This window comes from Ovis canadensis, chromosome 11 (assembly GCF_042477335.2).
Source record: "Ovis canadensis isolate MfBH-ARS-UI-01 breed Bighorn chromosome 11, ARS-UI_OviCan_v2, whole genome shotgun sequence".
Taxonomy (NCBI): Eukaryota; Metazoa; Chordata; class Mammalia; order Artiodactyla; family Bovidae; genus Ovis; species Ovis canadensis.
In genome coordinates, this window is record NC_091255.1 from 64,434,794 (window position 1) to 64,451,599 (window position 16,806).

Here is a 16,806-nt window from a genome sequence, read left to right on the forward strand (position 1 = left end):
ACGACTTAGCGAGGCAAACGCCCTAGGATACGGTGCCCGGGCCGCGCCAAACCGAGACCTCGGATGCTCACGGAAACCCGCGAGGAAGAAACATGGTGGGAAGTGAACTGCCGCCCCCTGTTAGCCGCACTGGTAAGCACACGGGTGCTGGGAGGGCGGCGCTGATTCTGCCCGGACACCTAAGACTATGGATGGCGGGCGAAAGCTGAGGTTTGTAGGCATTTCCAAATTTTACCATCATAGCTAAGTGCAGGAAGTGAACAAGAGCTAACTCATCTCAAGCACGAGTCCTGAAACAGAAACAGTAACACTCTCCCCCGTCATGAAACAATGTACAACCGGAAGGAACACGTCCTTCCAGTCTTGATAGTAGAAATATATAGGTACGCAATTTCAGAATAGAGCGAAAAGAAATGGATCACCCAACTAGACACTTTAATATCTTGTTTCTTTAGGACTGTTATACAAAAGGGAATACAAATACAGAAAAAGCACATTTTAAAATGTTACACATGTTGAAACCCCACTACTAAAATCCATACCTATTGGAAAATTGTAAGGGAAGGAGAGTCAGCCCAGGGCAGTCACTGTCTACTCCCGGCCTGTGCTTGCGTTGAGATCTTAGCTCTCAGGGACTTGGAGACTTTCATACCAACAAGAAAGAGGAATGTACCCCCACCTGGCTCCAGTCTCCTTCCTTGAGCCTGTCCTCCTTTCAGTTAACTAATTGGTCTGCTTGTTGAGGTGTAACATCCATGCAGTAAGGTGTACATATCTCAAGGTCATGGCTGGAGGAGATACAGAACTTTGCCAGCGCCCCTGAAGGCTCCCTTCTGCTTCCTCCCCACTGCCCCGGGGCTAAATACTTCCCTGACTCTCAAGGCCATAAGGCAGTTTTGCCTGATTTGAACTTTGTATAAACGAATCATACTCTTACAGTCTGACCTCTGTGGCTCATCACTGTGTCTATGAGGTCCACCCATGTTCATTCTTCTGCCCTCATCTTCTTGTTGTTGCTGTTTTTAATTGGAGGATAATTGCTTTACAATGTTGTGTTGGTTTCTACCATTCATGGACATGAATCAGCCATAGGTAACGCGGGAGACCCAGGTTTGATCCCTGGGTCGGGAGGATCCCCTGGAGAAGGAAATGGCACCCCACTCCAGTACTCTTGCCTGGAAAATCCCATGGACTGAGGAACCTGGTAGGCTACAGTCCATGCGGTCACAAAGAGTTGGACACGAACTAAGTGACTTCACTTCAGTTCACACACATATCTCCCCTCCTTCTGGAACCTCCCTCCTGCCCCTGCCACATCCCACTCCTCTAGGCTGTCCCAGGGCACCTGGTTGAGCTCCCCGTGTTACACAACTCCCCACTGGCTATTTTATGTAGGGTAATGTGTATCTTTCAAGGCTACTCTCAATTCATCCCACCCTCTCCTTCCTGCGCTGTGTCCACAAGTCTGTTTTTACATCTGTGTGCGTATTCCTGACCTGCAAATAGGTTCTTCAGCACCATTTTTCTAGATTTCATATATATATGCGTTCAGTTCAGTTCAGTTCAGTCGCTCAGTCGTGTCCGACTCTTTGTGAGCCCATGAATCGCAGCATGCCAGGCCTCCCTGTCCATCACCAACTCTCGGAGTTCACCCAAACCCACGTCCATCGAGTTGGTGATGCCATCCAGCCATCTCATCCTCGGTTGTCCCCTTCTCCTCCTGCCCCCAATCCCTCCCACCATCAGGGTCTTTTCCAATGAGTCAACTCTTCACATGAGGTGGCCAAAGTACTGGAGTTTCAGCTTTAGCATCATTCCTTCCAAAGAAATCCCAGGGCTGATCTCCTTCAGGATGGACTGGTTGGATCTCCTTGCAGTCCAAGGAACTCTCTCTCAAGAGTCTTCTCCAGCACCACAGTTCAAAAGCATCAATTCTTTGGCGCTCAACCTTCTTCACAGTCCAACTCTCACATCCATACATGACCACAGGAAAAACCATAGCCTTGACTAGACGGACCTTTGTTGGCAAAGCAACGTCTCTGCTTTTGAATATGCTATCCAGGTTGGTCATAACTTTTCTTCCAAGGAGTAAGCGTCTTTTAATTTCATGGCAGCAATAACCATCTGCAGTGATTTTGGAGCCCCACAAAATAAAGTCTGACACTGTTTCTACTGTTTCCCCATTTATTTCCCATGAAGTGATGGGACCGGATGCCATGATCTTCGTTTTCTGAATGTTGAGCTTTAAGCCAACTTTTTCACTCTCTTCTTTCACTTTCATCAAGAGGTTTTTTAGTTCCTCTTCACTTTCTGCCATAAGGGTGGTGTCATCTGCAAATCTGAGGTTATTGATATTTCTCCTGGCAATCTTGATTCCAGCTTGTGTTTCTTCCAGCCCAGCGTTTCTCACGATGTACTCTGCATAGAAGTTAAATAAGCAGGGTGACAATATACACTGTATGCAGGTCAGGAAGCAACAGTTAGAACTGGACATGGAGCAACAGACTGGTTCCAAATAGGAAAAGGAGTACATCAAGGCTGTAGATTGTCACCCTGCTTATTTAACTTATATGCAGAGTACATCATGAGAAACGCTGGGCTGGAAGAAGCACAAGCTGGAATCAAGATTGCCAGGAGAAATATCAATAACCTCAGATATGCAGATGACACCACCCTTATGGCAGAAAGTGAAGAGGAGCTAAAAAACCTCTTGATGAAAGTGAAAGAGGAGAGTGAAAAAGTTGGCTTAAAGCTCAACATTCAGAAAACGAAGATCATGGCATCCGGTCCCATCACTTCATGGGAAATAGATGGGGAAACAGTAGAAACAGTGTCAGACTTTATTTGGGGGGGGCTCCAAAATCACTGCAGATGATGACTGCAGCCATGAAATTAAAAGATGCTTACTCCTTGGAAGAAAAGTTATGAGCAACCTAGATAGTGTATTCAAAAGCAGAGACATTACTTTGCCGACTAAGGTCCGTCTAGTCAAGGCTATGGTTTTTCCAGTAGTCATGTATGGATGTGAGAGTTGGATTGTGAAGAAAGCTGAGCGCCGAAGAATTGATGCTTTTGAACTGTGGTGTTGGAGAAGACTCTTGAGAGTCCCTTGGACTGCAAGGAGATCCAACCAGTCCATTCTGAAGGAGATCAACCCTGGGATTTCTTTGCAAGGAATGATGCTAAAGCTGAAGCTCCAGTACTTTGGCCACCTCATGCGAAGAGTTGACTCATTGGAAAAGACTCTGATTCTTGGAGGGATTGAGGGCAGGAGGAGAAGGGGATGACCGAGGATGAGATGGCTGGATGGCATCACGGACTCGATGGACGTGAATCTGAGTGAACTCCGGGAGATGGTGATGGACAGAGAGGCCTGGCGTGCTGCGATTCATGGGGTCGCAAAGAGTCGGACACAACTGAGCGACTGAACTGAACTGAACTGACGTACTGCTTTTCCTATTTGGAACCAGTCGGTTGTTCCATGTCCAGTTCTAACTGTTGCTTCCTGACCTGCATACATATTTCTCAAGAGGCAGGTCAGGTGTTCTGGTATTCCCATCTCTTTCAGAATTTTCCACAGTTTATTGTGATCCACACAGTCAAAGGATTTGGCATAGTCAATAAAGCAGAAATAGATGTTTTTCTGGAACTCTCTTGCTTTTTCGATGATCCAGCGGATGTTGGCAATTTGATCTCTGGTTCCTCTGCCTTTTCTAAATCCGTCTTGGACATCTGGAAGTTCACGGTTCACGTATTGCTGAAGCCTGGCTTGAAGAATTTTGAGCATTACGTTAGTATACAATATTTGTTTTCTTGACTGACTTCACTGTGTAACAGGCTCTGTTGTTGTTTTTAATGACGGGTCCTACCCCTGTTCTCCACTCTCTAGTGTCCCCTTGCCTAGTTTTGTTTTTCTTCACCTCTCTTTCTCCTCCTCTGTATTTTAAATGCTCTTGCAAGCCCTGTCACTAGCCAGCAATGTCTTCTGAGAGCCTCACAGGCCCAGCCCCCAGGTCCAGAGTCAAACTGTGAGGATGCTTGCTCTGGTTTCCCGCTGCTGTCATCTTATCAAGCATCTTCCTGCTTTGCTCCTCCACGTCCCCAAGACACTGCTTGTCCCCTTCTGTCCTGCATCCCTGCTTCAACCTCACTCCTCAGCTCCAACTTCACTCCCTGTCTTGGGCATCACCATGTAGGCATTCTTCCTCAGGCCCCACAAAGCGGCTCCTCCCAGGCAAAACCATACCCATCATCCAGCTAGCCTCCCAAGCCTGCTCCCTTGGTGATTTTCCTGTTTCAGAGTACCACCTCCTTGTCACACATCAGCTCTCACTCCAATCAGTCAACTTTCTGTCCTCCGAACCCTCTTGTATCCGCGGGTTTCTCTCCATCACTGCTGCCACTGGCCCGGTTCCAGGATGGGTCCCTAACTGCTCACTGGATCTGTCCACTGAGTTGTGCCCACTTCCCTGAAGACCAAACGTTATAGGTGTCACATCGAAGGCCTTTCTAGACCTGGCTCCCACTCAAGGTGGCAGACATGTCTTCTGCAGCACCTCATCCCCTGGGTTCCAGCCAAACTGGGCTATTAATCATGGCTAACATTCCCTGGGTACAGGCTCAGCGCCACTAATGACTACCACCCTACCACCCTATTAGAGGTTGGCACTAAATATCCCTAGTTTGTAGAGGGGCCATGGGATCACAAGGATTTGCACATGACTTAGCCACTCAGTTCAGTTCAGTTCAGTCGCTCAGTCGTGTCTGACTCTTTGCGACCCCATGGACTGCAGCACGCCAGGCTTCCCTGTCCATCTTCAACTCCTGGAGTTTACTGAAATTCATGTCCATTGAGTCGGCGATGCCATCCAACCATCTCATCCTCTGTCATCCCCTTCTCCTCCTTCCTTCAATCTTTCCCAGCATCAGGGTCTTTTCAAATGAGTCAGTTCTTTGCATCAGGTGGCCAAAGTATTGGATTTTCAGCTTCAGCATCAGTCCTTCCAATGAACATTCAGGACTGATTTCCTTTAGAATGGACTGGTTGGATCTCCTTGCAGTCCAAGGGACTCTCAAGAGTCTTCTCCAACACCACAGTTCAAAAGCATCAATTCTTTGGTGCTCAGCTTTCTTTATAGTCCAACTCTCACATCCATACATGACTACTGGAAAAATCGTAGCTTTGACTAGACCGACCTTTGTTGGCAAAGTAATGTCTCTGCTTTTTATTTTATTTTATTTTTTTTGTCTCTGCTTTTTAATATGCTGTTAGGTTGGTCATAGCTTGTCTTCCAAGGAGCAAGCGTCTTTTTATTTCATGGCTGCAGTCACCATCTGCAGTGATTTTGGAGCCCCCAGAAAAAGTCTGTCATTGTTTCCACTGTTTCCCCATCCATTTGCCATGAAACGATGGGACCAGATGCCGTGATCTTAGTTTTCTGAATGTTGAGCTTTAAGCCAACTTTTTCACTCTCCTCTTTCACTTTCATCAAGAGGCTCTTTAGTTCTTCACTTTCTGCCATAAGGGTGGTGTCATCTGCATATCTGAGGTTATTGCTGTTTCTCCCGGCAATCTTGATTCCAGCTTGTGCTTCTTCCAGCCCAGCGTTTCTCGTGATGTACTCTGCATATAAGTTAAATAAGCAGGGTGACAATATACAACCTTGATGTATTCCTTTCCTTATTTGGAACCAGTCTGTTATTCCATGTCCAGTTCCAACTGTTGCTTCCTGACCTGCATACAGATTTCTCAAGAGGCAGGTCAGGTGGTTTGGTATTCCCATCTCTTTCAGAATGTTCCATATTTTGTTGTGATCCACACAGTCAAAAGCTTTGGCATAGTCAATAAAGCAAGTAGATGTTTTTCTGGAGCTCTCTTGCTTTTTCCATGATCCAGCGGATGTTGGCAATTTGATCTCTGGTTCCTCTGCCTTTTCTAAACCCGTCTTGAACATCTGGAAGTTCACGGTTCACGTACAGTTGAAGCCTGGCTTGGAAAATTTTGAGCGTTACGTGTGAGATGAGTGCAATTGTGCACTAGTTTGAGCATTCTTTGGCATTGCCTTTCTTTGGGATTGGAATGAAACTGAACTTTTCTAGTCCCATGGCCACTGCTGAGTTTTCCAAATTTGCTGGCATATTGAGTGCAGCACTTTCACAGCATCATCTTTTAGGATTTGAAATAGCTCAGCTGGAATTTCATCACCTCCTCTAGCTTTGTTCATAGTGATGCTTCCTAAGGCCCACTTGACTTTGCATTCCAGGATGTCTGGCTCTAGGCGAGTGATCACACCATCGTGGTTATCTGGGTCATGAAGATCTTTTTTGTATAGTTCTGTGTATTCTCGCCACCTTTTCTTAATATCTTCTGCTTCTGTTAGGTCCTTACCATTTCTGTCCTTTATTGTGCCCATCTTTGCACGAATGTTCCCTTGGTATCTTTAATTTTCTTGAAGAGGTCTCTAGTCTTTCCCATTTTATTGTTTTTCTCTATTTCTTTGCACTGATCACTGAAGAAGGCTTTCTTATCTCTCCTTGCTATTCTTTGGAACTTGACATTCAAATGGGTTTATCTTTCCTTTTCTCCTTTGCCTTTTACTTCTCTTCTTTTCTCAGCTATTTGTATGGCCTCCTCAGACAGCCATTTTGCCTTTTTGTGTTTCTTTTTCTTGGGGATGGTCTTGATCCCTGCCTCCTGTACAATGTCACGAACCTCCATCCATAGTTCTTCAGGCACTCTGTCAGCTCTAATCCCTTGAATCTATTTCTCACTTCCACTGTATAATTGTAAGGGATTTGATTTAGGTCATACCTGAATGGTCTAGTAGTTTTCCCTACTTCTTTCAATTTAAGTCTGAATTTGGCAATAAGGGGGTCATGATCTGAGTCAGCTCTCGGTCTTGTTTTTGCTGACTGTATAGAGCTTCTCCATCTTTGGCTGCAAAGACGATAATCACTCTGATTTCAGTGTTGGCCATCTGGTGATGTCCGTGTGTTGTCGTCTCTTGTGTTGTTGGAAGAGGGTGTTTGGTATGAACAGTGCATTCTCTTGGCAAAACTCTATTAGCCTTTGCCCTGCTTCAAGGCCAAACGTGCCTGTTACTCCAGGTATTTCTTGACTTCCTACTTTTGCACCGAACAGCAACAAAAGCTAAGGTTCAGAGAGGCTGAGTAGTTTCCCGGAGGCCCCACAGCTGGGAGTGGTGCTGGTCAGGAGCTGACCCCAGGGCAGCTGGCTTTACAGCCCGTTCTCTCCGTGTGATGGTTCACTGTCCCCACTGCAGGCAGGGCCCTTGGCCACCACGGGGTCTCCAGGCGATAAGCTTCTTACTGCGCTTGCATGGCCAGCCCTCCCCCTCCTTCAGGCCCATCTGAAGCACCTCAAGTACCTCTTCACTGACCCTCCAGCTGGAACCAGTTACTTCCCAAAACTATTTAGACCTTCCTTGTGTTATCATGTTTTAGGTCATGTTACCCTAACAAGAATCATTTTGCTTCTCAGCTTTTATCATTCTGATTGAAGGTGAGTTCTCTGGGAGAAAGCACTTTTGTTCACTGCTGATTCCTCAGGACCTTACCCAGTGCCTGGTATTCAGTATTTGTTGAATTAATGAACCAAGGAATGTTGCACTTCCTCATATATGAGCCTCAGCTCCCTACTGGGCTCTGAGTCCCTTAACCCTGTCCTCCACATTGCAATTTCATGTCATTTATCAATGACTCCCCCTGTTTACATTCCCATGAATGATGAGGTCCCTGTTCACATGAAGTGTACATACTACTACAGTTCTCAATCTTGCATTTAGAGCATCACAGTGCAGTCAGCTGTCAAAGGAATAAACTACATCAATGTAAGAGAGAACGTTTTGAGAATCCATACATGTCTGAGTAATCTGCAATTGGTATACTGAACTGGGTGCTTCCCCATACAATAGGATTTCAAGAACCTCTTTCCAGTCCCAACTCTTTTAAAAAAAAAATTTTGGCCATATCACATGACATGTGGGATCTTAGTTCCCTGAAGTACAAGCCGCTCAGTCCTGTGTCCAATTCTTTGCGACCCCATGGAATTCTCCAGGCCAGAATACTGGAGTGGGTAGCTTTTCCCTTCCTCAGGGGATCTTCCCAACCCAGGGATGGAACCCAGGTCTCCTGCATTGTGGGCGGATTCTTTACCAGGTGACCTATCTTAGTTCCCTGACTAGGGAATCAAACCCACACCCCTCTACAGTGGAAGCTCAGAGTCTTAACTGTTGGACCCCCAGCAAAGTCCCCCAACTCATTTTTGTTCTATCTCCAAAAGCCCACAGCCTGCAGTAGCACCTACTATACTACACTCCTTCCCACTCAAGGCCCTCAGTGGCTTACTACCCACGTCTTAGAACCTAAACTTCTCCACTTGAACTCCAGATTCTTCACCGTGAACTTCTGTCTCCCTCTCCAGCCTCACCTCAAGGCCCCACACAGATCCCTCATTCGACAGAGTCCTCCTCAGCTCCGCCGCCCCAGCCTGCTCTCTGGTCTCCTTTATTCACACCGTTCCCCTCACCCGGCATGTCCTCCCGGCTCTCTCCTGATCAACATTCCACACCCGTCTCCAGGCCCAGCTCGGATGCCCACCCACCTGGCTCAGCCCTTCCGCCCTTGTGTTCCTGAGGGCTGACCCACAGTTCACCCCTCTGTGCCCCTCTGGACTGTACAGTCAGTGCTGGTCAATAACTATCAGGCAGATTTCAACTGAGAGAAAAGGTAGGAATTCTGTCCCGATGCATTCTGAATGAGAAGGGGAAGCCCGCTGAGTTTAGAATTTTATTGCAACTAACATAGTAAATGGATAATGACGGTGCGTCAACATGGTGATTGCCTCTAAAGACCTCGGCGACCAGGGCCTACGACTCTCATTCCCGATGGACGTTCTTGGGATGGTTCCGACGTGACAGACGACCACTGGCTTGAGCAGACACTGGTCTCCTGATGGTGCCCAAGCCGCCTGGGCGCCCTGAAGAGGGGCTCCGCCGGCTCGAGGGGATGCTTTCAGTCCACATCGACCCTCCTGCTTGTCTTGATGGCAGAGTTTATTCTCTTTTTTCGGAGCCTTTCGCGATTCATGTTTTCTATCCTGAAAACAAAGAAGAACACAGTTATGCCCAGATGCCCAATCAGAGCCTCTCAAGGTGGTGAGAGGACCTGGCACCAAGGCAACAGGTGCCGGGCCGGGGCCTCCACTTGAGGTCCATCTGCCCACTGGCCAGTCTCGGGCCTCTCCCCCCTCCTTTCCCTGTGTGGCCCCCTTGCCCACATGAATCGGTTTACAGAAGCTTGGGGCGTGTTCTGAAGGACCTGAGTTTCTGACGTGCAGCATCTTCTTTGGACGGCTCCATGGCTGGCTGGCTGGCCTCAGCAATCATGTCTCGAATCTTCTGGAGGCAATCTGCCAGGTTTCGGAACTGATAGCGGCTGCATTCAGACGTGAGGATCAGCTCTCCCGCCCTGTTGATCTTATTTTTGTGCTGTGGAAGACAAAGGCAAAACCAGAGTTCTGCAGAGAAGAGGTTTCAAAGAGATTGAGGAGTTAACGGGGAGAGCAGGGGCTGGCGGTTTACCGTGAGGGCCATCTTCTGCCGAACAGGCTCTGCGATCCAGTCGGCGCTCGCCAGGTGGAACCTGACTTCGGCCTTGGAGTTCACTGTCGATAAAGGGAGGGAGCAAGGGTCACTGAGACGCTCGGTCACCCTCAGCATCCGGGGGGGCTGGTGACCACCGGACTCTGAACCACAGGGAGGTGAGACGCCCACCCAGGGACGCTCCTGTCCTGTGTGAACTCGAGGAGACCAACTTGGCCGTGGAATGAGCCTGCCAGGACAGTGAGGTGCTTCTGGACAAAAATAAACTTCCGGGACTTCCCAGGTGGTCCGGTGTTAGGACTCTAAGCTCCCAAGGCAGGGGGCCCAGGTTTGATCCCCGGTCGGGGAACTAGATCCCACATGCCACAACTAAGACCTGGCACAGCTAAATAAAAAGAAATACAAACAAACGTCCAGTTAAGTGGATAACCGACCAGGACCTACTGCACAGCACAGGGAACTCTGACGGAGGCAAGTTTGGGAGAGACTGGATACATGGATATGATGGCTGAGTCTCTTTGCTGTGCAACTATCAGACCTTATTGATCGGCTATACGCCAATATAAAGTTAGAAAACAAGCAAAAGAACCCAAACTTCCAGGAATGAAACGCCCAGCGGTTTCTTTCTCTCTCAGTTTACTGGGTTCTGCCAAGAATGTGGCGGGGGAGGGGGCTCGAGTCCCACAAGAATGAAGGAATCTGTTCTGGGAGCTGGCTGCCAACTCACACTGTGCGGTCCCTTTGTTCAGACCCGCAGACCGACCCCAGTCCTGGCAACCCGCAGCTGGGAGTCCGAGGATCAGACCATATTCAAAAGAATAAAGGGGGCTATTATATAAACTGGCAGTATTTAAGTTTCTGGGGAAAAAAAAAATCCCTTTATTTCCACATGAATGTAAACACAGAATCCTCAAGCCCATTTCTCAGCTACGCGCTTAAGAAAAGGCACCTCGTACCTTTGTTAACGTTCTGGCCCCCAGGACCACTGCTCCGACAGTAAGAAATTGTCAAGCGATCTGAAAAACAGCACATCATCTCGGTGATTTCCCCAAGGCCGGAGACAGCAGCGGATGTAAAATTACGACCCAGGTTGTCCATTCCTGGTCTAGCACGCTCCGCTAGATCTGACTGCCCTCACTTTTTGCTGTTTGTTTTAAAGCAAAGACCCTTTCAAAAGCCCAAATGGAGGGACAAACTGAATTTCAGTTGTACTTCGAAATGCGGTGGTCGTGGAGCACTGGCTGGCAGGTGTGTGTCCTTCCTCACGTGTTCCACGCGCGTCCCTGGGCGGAGCCTGTGTCAGTGATGAGAACACCTGCTGGGTCAATTAGCACTCCACTTGCAGCTGGGAGTCCCGTCTTCTAACCCCGGCTCAGCACAGGCTGACTCTGTGACCCCAGCAAAGCCTCACTGCTTCCGTGTCTTGGTTTTGTTTTGAATCTGTAAACTGAGGTTGCTTCCTTCTCCTTCTTTTTTTCCCCTTTAGCCACAAATTTTATTGTTTAAATGAGCTTCCCTGGTGGCTCAGACTGTAAAGAATCTGCCTGCAATGCAGGAGACCCAGGTTCAATCCTTGGGTGTGGAAGATCCCTTGGAGCAGGGCACAGCAACCTACTCCAGTATTCTTGTCTGGAGAATCCCATGGACAGAGGAGCCTGGCAGGCTACAGTCCATGGGGTCCCAAAGAATTGGACCCAACTGAGCAACTAAGACTTTATTGTTTGAATATTTGCAACTATTATTCTATATACCAATTTTCATTTCTTACAGAACTCTATATTCCATATTGCCAGGTCACTTCACTCTCCACTTTATGCCACATTTCCATCAGGAAGTGTCTCCCCAGATCACAATCTGCCTGACTGTGTGTTGTTGTTGTTCAGTTGCTAAGTCATGTTTGACTTTTTGCGACCACATGGACTATAGCCCACCAGGCGCCTCTGTCCAGGGGATTTCCCAGGCAGGAATACCGGGGTGGGTTGCCATTTCCTTCTCCATCCCTTCTACTTTCATAATTCATGAAAAGCAGCCTCACAGTGTCTGAGGAGAGCCAGAGAGGCATGGCAGTGGGCAAGTTTCAGGAGGGTGGGCTATAGGGGCTCAAGGAACACTGTGGCCCCGTGCTTGTGGGGAGCAGGCCTCAGTGGGAGTGGGGACATCTCCGGACAGCTTCTGAGAGGTTTTCCATCCTTTGAAAAAATCAAATGAACTTATTTTTCCCAACAGGTGATGAATGCCTGCGGTTGTGTGTGTCGGGGGGGGGGGGGGTGCCTCATCAGCGTCTGCAGAGGCCTGGGACCCTCTCAGAGGCAGGTGAAGAGGAAACGGTGACTGGCCATTCCTGCTGCCTGCCCGTCCGCCCAGGCTGTCAGGAGACAGGCTCTGTTATCCCTGGTTCTCTGCCTCCTCCTGCCACAGGGCACCCACGCCGGCTTTAAACTACTGAGCAGCAGCAGGCTGCCGGCTCCTCTGCTTTAGACCGTGGTCACCTGGCCTCCTTGTTTCGGGGTCACCTTGAGCCGGCGCCTTTGGCTGCTCTCCTTTCACTGTCTGTGGGTGCCAGAAACTCTTTGACTCTCAAGAGGCCCGCTTGTTTCTTTACAGACCACATCTTAGGCTCGATGGGCACAAACCTTTGAAGTTATGCAAATGGTTTACAGGGAGAAGTCCTCCTGTTTCCCAGACACCAAGTTCCCAAGTTTGTCTCCGCTCCCCCCTCGGGGCACCCCTGTATCCAGTGCCCTCCACATCCTTCAAACCCATGTGGACATCCAGAAATACGTGCCTCAGATAGACAGACATACAAGTAAGGCACAAACGGCAGCTCATTGTAGAGATGCTTCTATACCTGACTTTTTTCAGAAAGTGACCAGTTCATCTAGTGTAGACTGTTCCAGGTCCCCAGCCCATCAAGAGCTCTCCACGTGTGCTGGGGGCTGCCCAGTGCTCCAGGGGGGCTGCCTCATCACTTTCTGTTTCCTTCCTCTTCTCAACAATGCTGCAAGGATTCCCCTTCTGCACCCTCAAAGATGGCTTCTTTACTTTCACTGGGCTGGGGAGGAATGCGTGACAGAGGGAGGAAACGATTGGGTTTTTTTCTGTGAAACAAAACCACTCACCTACAGGAATGTCATCGTTGCCTTGCTTTGCGTTGCCCTGTAATGAAACATACACAGTGTCAGATGAATATCAGCTGCGGAGCGACTCCCAACTGGTCCAGAGAGACAAAAATGAAATGATGTAAAGTTACAACGTGAAGACAATACAGCTTTTTTCAGGTCCCCAGCTAAATCTTGTCGAGACGACAGAAAAAGCTTCCCCAAGCTCCAGAGGTACTGCCTCACAAACACTCCTCCAGGAAATGGGACTGACTTCTCCGGCCCTCCCTGCCACCTGCCCTGCACCCCTGCCCACTCAGCTAGGGTTAGCACCATCAGCAGCCTCGGAGGGAAGGGGCTACAGTACTTGAGCATCAGGGAGACTCCGAGAAACACCCTCTGCCCCCCAACCATGAGCCGCAGACACGGGAGGCCCGAGTGCGGGGCTGTCTGCCTTCAACAGTGACCAGCACAGGGGCCCTGAGGGTTTGTGTCAAGCTGAACTACTCACTGCAGGACCTCCCGCCCCACATCTCTCCTGAGTTGTTCCTCTGTGGCCTTAAATCCTCCCGTCCATGGGCCCAGTGCAAACATCACCCACTTGGAGGCTCTTCTGGCCTCCCAAGCTCAAAGGTGCTTCACTTGTCCCTGCTGTCCTTCATCCCTTTTCATCTTAGAATTATCTGGCGGTGAAATCCTCAGCGTACTCCCCGTCGGCAGTGCTGGAGACCCAGGGCGGCACCCTCCTTCACGCGCGCTCTTCCCTCTTCTGAGCTGGCCTCTCCAGTTTCCTCTCACCTCCCTGTAACTTTCTTCACTCTCCTCTGCTTGCTCTTTGCAAACCTGAAACACTGAAATGTCCCTGAGAGCCTTCCTCTTCTCTTACTCTTTCCCTAGAACATTCCACCCATCTCCTTTGAAAATATCATCCTTGGTGATAATCCTGGCTCAAACTGAAACCTCTTTCTCCAACCCCACGTCCGCAGAGCCCACTGCTATTTGATGTCTCCTCTCAGGTGCCTAACTGATGCCTCAAATCTCCGCCTCCTCAAAGAAGACTTCCCTTCCTGGCAGCCGGAAGCAGCTCCCTGGCTCTCATGTCAAAGCCCTCCAGTCAAGTCATTACTTCACACTCTCTGACGCATTTTCCTCATTTATTTACCGCCTGCTCCTTCTGTTAGAACGTAAGCTTCATGAGGTGGGAACTAGTTTATTGTGGCTGTATCTGCAATGCTTGAAACGGTTTCTGACACAGTTGGTACACAAGACACTTTTCGTTGAGTGAGTGAAAAGACAAACGAATGTTACTGCTACTCTCTCATCTCAATTAACCGCAACTCAGTCTTTACATTGCTCAGTGCCCTAGACTTCAGTTCCTCTCTTATTTCACACTTCTCCTAGAAAATCCATTAGAACTTCTGTGGGCTTTCCCTTTAAAACTTATCTAGAACCTGACCAAGTCTCATGACTCCTATTGCTTCCACCCTGCTTCTCATCTTTTTTTTTTTTTCTGCATTGGGTCTTAGTTGCGGCATGTGGGATCTGTTAATAGTTTTTTGACCAGGGATCAAACCTGGGCCCCCTGCACTGGAAATGCAGTGTCTTAGCCACTAGACCACCAGGGAAGTCCCCCTGCTTATCATCTGTTGCTTGTATTACTGTGATCTCCTCACTGGTCTTCCTGTTCTTGCCGTTTTGCAGTCTATTCTCTACAAGAGTGATCTTTGTAAAATTAATTAGGATCATTCCACTCTTCTGCCTCCATCACATTCAGAGTAAAGCTAAATGCCCATGAGCCCTATAAACAGACCTCCCCTCACCCCTTTCTTTAGTTTCATCTCTGACTCCCCTGCTCAGCCACACTAGCCTGCTTGCTGTTCCTTGAACCAGATGAACATGCTACTCCTTGAGAGGGTGGCACTTGCTGGTCCCCCCACAAGGAAAGCCCCTCTTCTCATGGCTTGCTGCCGTGTTCCTTCCATGTCCTTACTCCAGCATCACCTCAGAGGCCTCCTCAGACAACCCTTCTTAAAACTGTAACCCCCCCAAAACAAACAAACAAACAACTGTAACCCCACCCCCGACCTTAGCACCCCTTCCTTCTGGGCTTTATTTTCTCCAAGGTACGTGTCACGTACTCTATATGACTGCTTTTATTTGTTGCTGGTCTCCCTTCATTAGCAGATAAGGTAACTAGCATTAGGATTTTTGTGCTTTGTCACTACTCTATCCCCATGCCCAGCACAGTGTACACAGCATGCTTTCAACACAAGTTTGTTGAACGAGCGAGTGATTGACAGAACGCTCTCTTCCAGTCCTGTAGGTGGAAACTTAGCAGAACTGGGTGCGTCCTCATTTTCCTGCCCCGGGCCCTGATACAGCGCGTGCACACAGCGAGCATCCTAAGGAAGCGACCAGAAGCCCTGTTTCCTCAGGCGTGCTGGAGGCCGGGGACCGCGTAACTCGGCAAACGGCTCCCAAAGGGAGCTACTTGGCAGCTTCCTGCATTAACTGTCCGCCTTGGAGGGCAGTTTTCCTTGAGGACAAGAATGTGAGTCTGAGGGACGGAAAATGAAGGAGGAAACGCTGGTGGTCTTCGAAGAAGCGGAGCCAGCGTGCCCTCCCGGCGCCCGCACACCTCAGGCGACACCGGGTGACGCCATCCGCTCCACCGCCCCAACCCTGCGGTTGCTCGGGCAACCGGCCTCGGCTCGCGGCAACCGCCGTGTCTGAGCGCGTCTGCCCCCGGACCAGCCGCTCGTCTCGCGCGTGGGGCCCTGGCTCCCCGGCGTCGCCCGGCGGAGTCCAGGAAACGCCCCTTCAGGCCGGCCCTCCTGGCTCACCGGGACCCTCCAGGCGGTGTCCGCGCCCCGCGATTCCGGGTAGAGCTTGTCCAGGCTGTAAGCGCTCCGGAATTCGGTGCCCGCTACCTGTCTGTGCAGGGCCCGGTGGCAGCAGCGCGTGGGCGGCGGCAGCAGGCAGGCCTCGGCTCGGCTCAGACCCCAGCGCAGGCACCTGGCGGCCGCCATGTTCGGCCCTCGGGGCCGCTTCCGGTGTGTTCTTCCTCTCGCGGTCCGCGGGCCCGCGCTGCCCTCGGGACTTTGGTTCCGCTAGGCTTTGAGCGCCTGCCGTCCGCAGGAATCGAGAACGCCTAGCGTTTCCCTCACGAGAAGCCTGTTAGAGGCTTTCTTGGTCCCGGAAGCCTCTGAGCGTAGCTGCCGCGATGGAGAAGACGCTGGCGAGCTCTCAAGGCAGCCTCCTGGTGAAAAGAGCCGCAGACACACCACTTCTCTCCCCTTTAGTCTGTGCCCTCCCGGACCGCGCTTCCCCCAAATCGTACAGCATCAACGAGGCCTGCCCAGGTTCATCTCCACCCCCTTTACTCTTTTATCCACTTTATTCCCCCCCTTCACATCTTTCAATCTTATTTTTCTGTCTGTTGCCCATCTCCCAGCCAGAATGCAATCAGCTCTAGGAGGGCAGTGGCTCACTGTTGGATCTCCAGTACTTAGAACCTGGCGCATCACAGGTATTCAAAAAAGACACTGATAAAAGGAATTCTCTGGAAAGGTGTTTTGGAAAGTTGAGTTCCGCCAGAGGCGAGTTTTAGTAACTTCAGGTTCATTCACAAGGTAGCCTAAAAGCAGATCCCCGGAGAGCACCTGTGAAGAAGGCTCAGCATGACAGACACCAGGTGGGACTAGAGGCGGGCAGGTCCAAAAATACATTAAAAAGTGGGCAGTCTCTTCCCACCCCACCTCCACCCTCTCCGACCCCCAGGATCTGTGGAGCAAGATGGCAGTTTTTTTCTAGCCAGAAGATAAGAGGAGAATGGGGAAATAGGTACAGATTCAGACAGCTACAGATAGGCTAAGTAGAACTCTTTTCAGAGAACTATTAAAAGATGAGCTCCAAAACTAAGAGGTTCTTACTCTGAGAAAGGTTTAAAAGAGAGCTAGCAGTGTTTGGAAACAGTTAAACGTTAGCTCAGTTGCTTTGCTGAGAGGCAGAGAGGGAAAAGGAAAACAGCTCAATAAATGTTGGTGATTATTAGTAACACTAGTGGTGGTTTCTTAATAGCAGGT

General features: G+C 49.6%; 1 protein-coding gene and 1 long non-coding RNA gene across 3 annotated transcripts in view; one reads left to right on the plus strand and one right to left on the minus strand.

Moving 5' to 3' along the window:
• The window catches only part of LOC138415395 (uncharacterized), an 18,889-nt gene continuing 2,083 nt past the window's right edge, over positions 1-16,806 (plus strand). Inside the window, exons 1-3 of the long non-coding RNA XR_011247217.1 lie at positions 1-132; positions 15,037-16,083; positions 16,176-16,250. This is a non-coding gene — a long non-coding RNA (uncharacterized lncRNA). The remainder of the gene's footprint in view (positions 133-15,036; positions 16,084-16,175; positions 16,251-16,806) is intronic.
• MRPL58 (mitochondrial ribosomal protein L58) lies at positions 8,796-16,077 on the minus strand. 2 transcript variants are annotated; one of them, XM_069543960.1, is made up of 6 exons: positions 15,565-16,077; positions 12,743-12,779; positions 10,580-10,639; positions 9,603-9,685; positions 9,340-9,509; positions 8,796-9,118 (listed from the first exon to the last, which is right to left on the minus strand). In XM_069543960.1, exons 1-6 carry the CDS (start codon positions 15,748-15,750, stop codon positions 9,034-9,036), a joined length of 621 nt encoding a protein of 206 aa, XP_069400061.1. In that variant the 5' UTR covers positions 15,751-16,077; the 3' UTR covers positions 8,796-9,033. The 2 variants fall into 2 exon arrangements, with proteins under 2 accessions (XP_069400061.1, XP_069400063.1); XM_069543962.1 differs by having other exon boundaries at positions 15,652-15,791.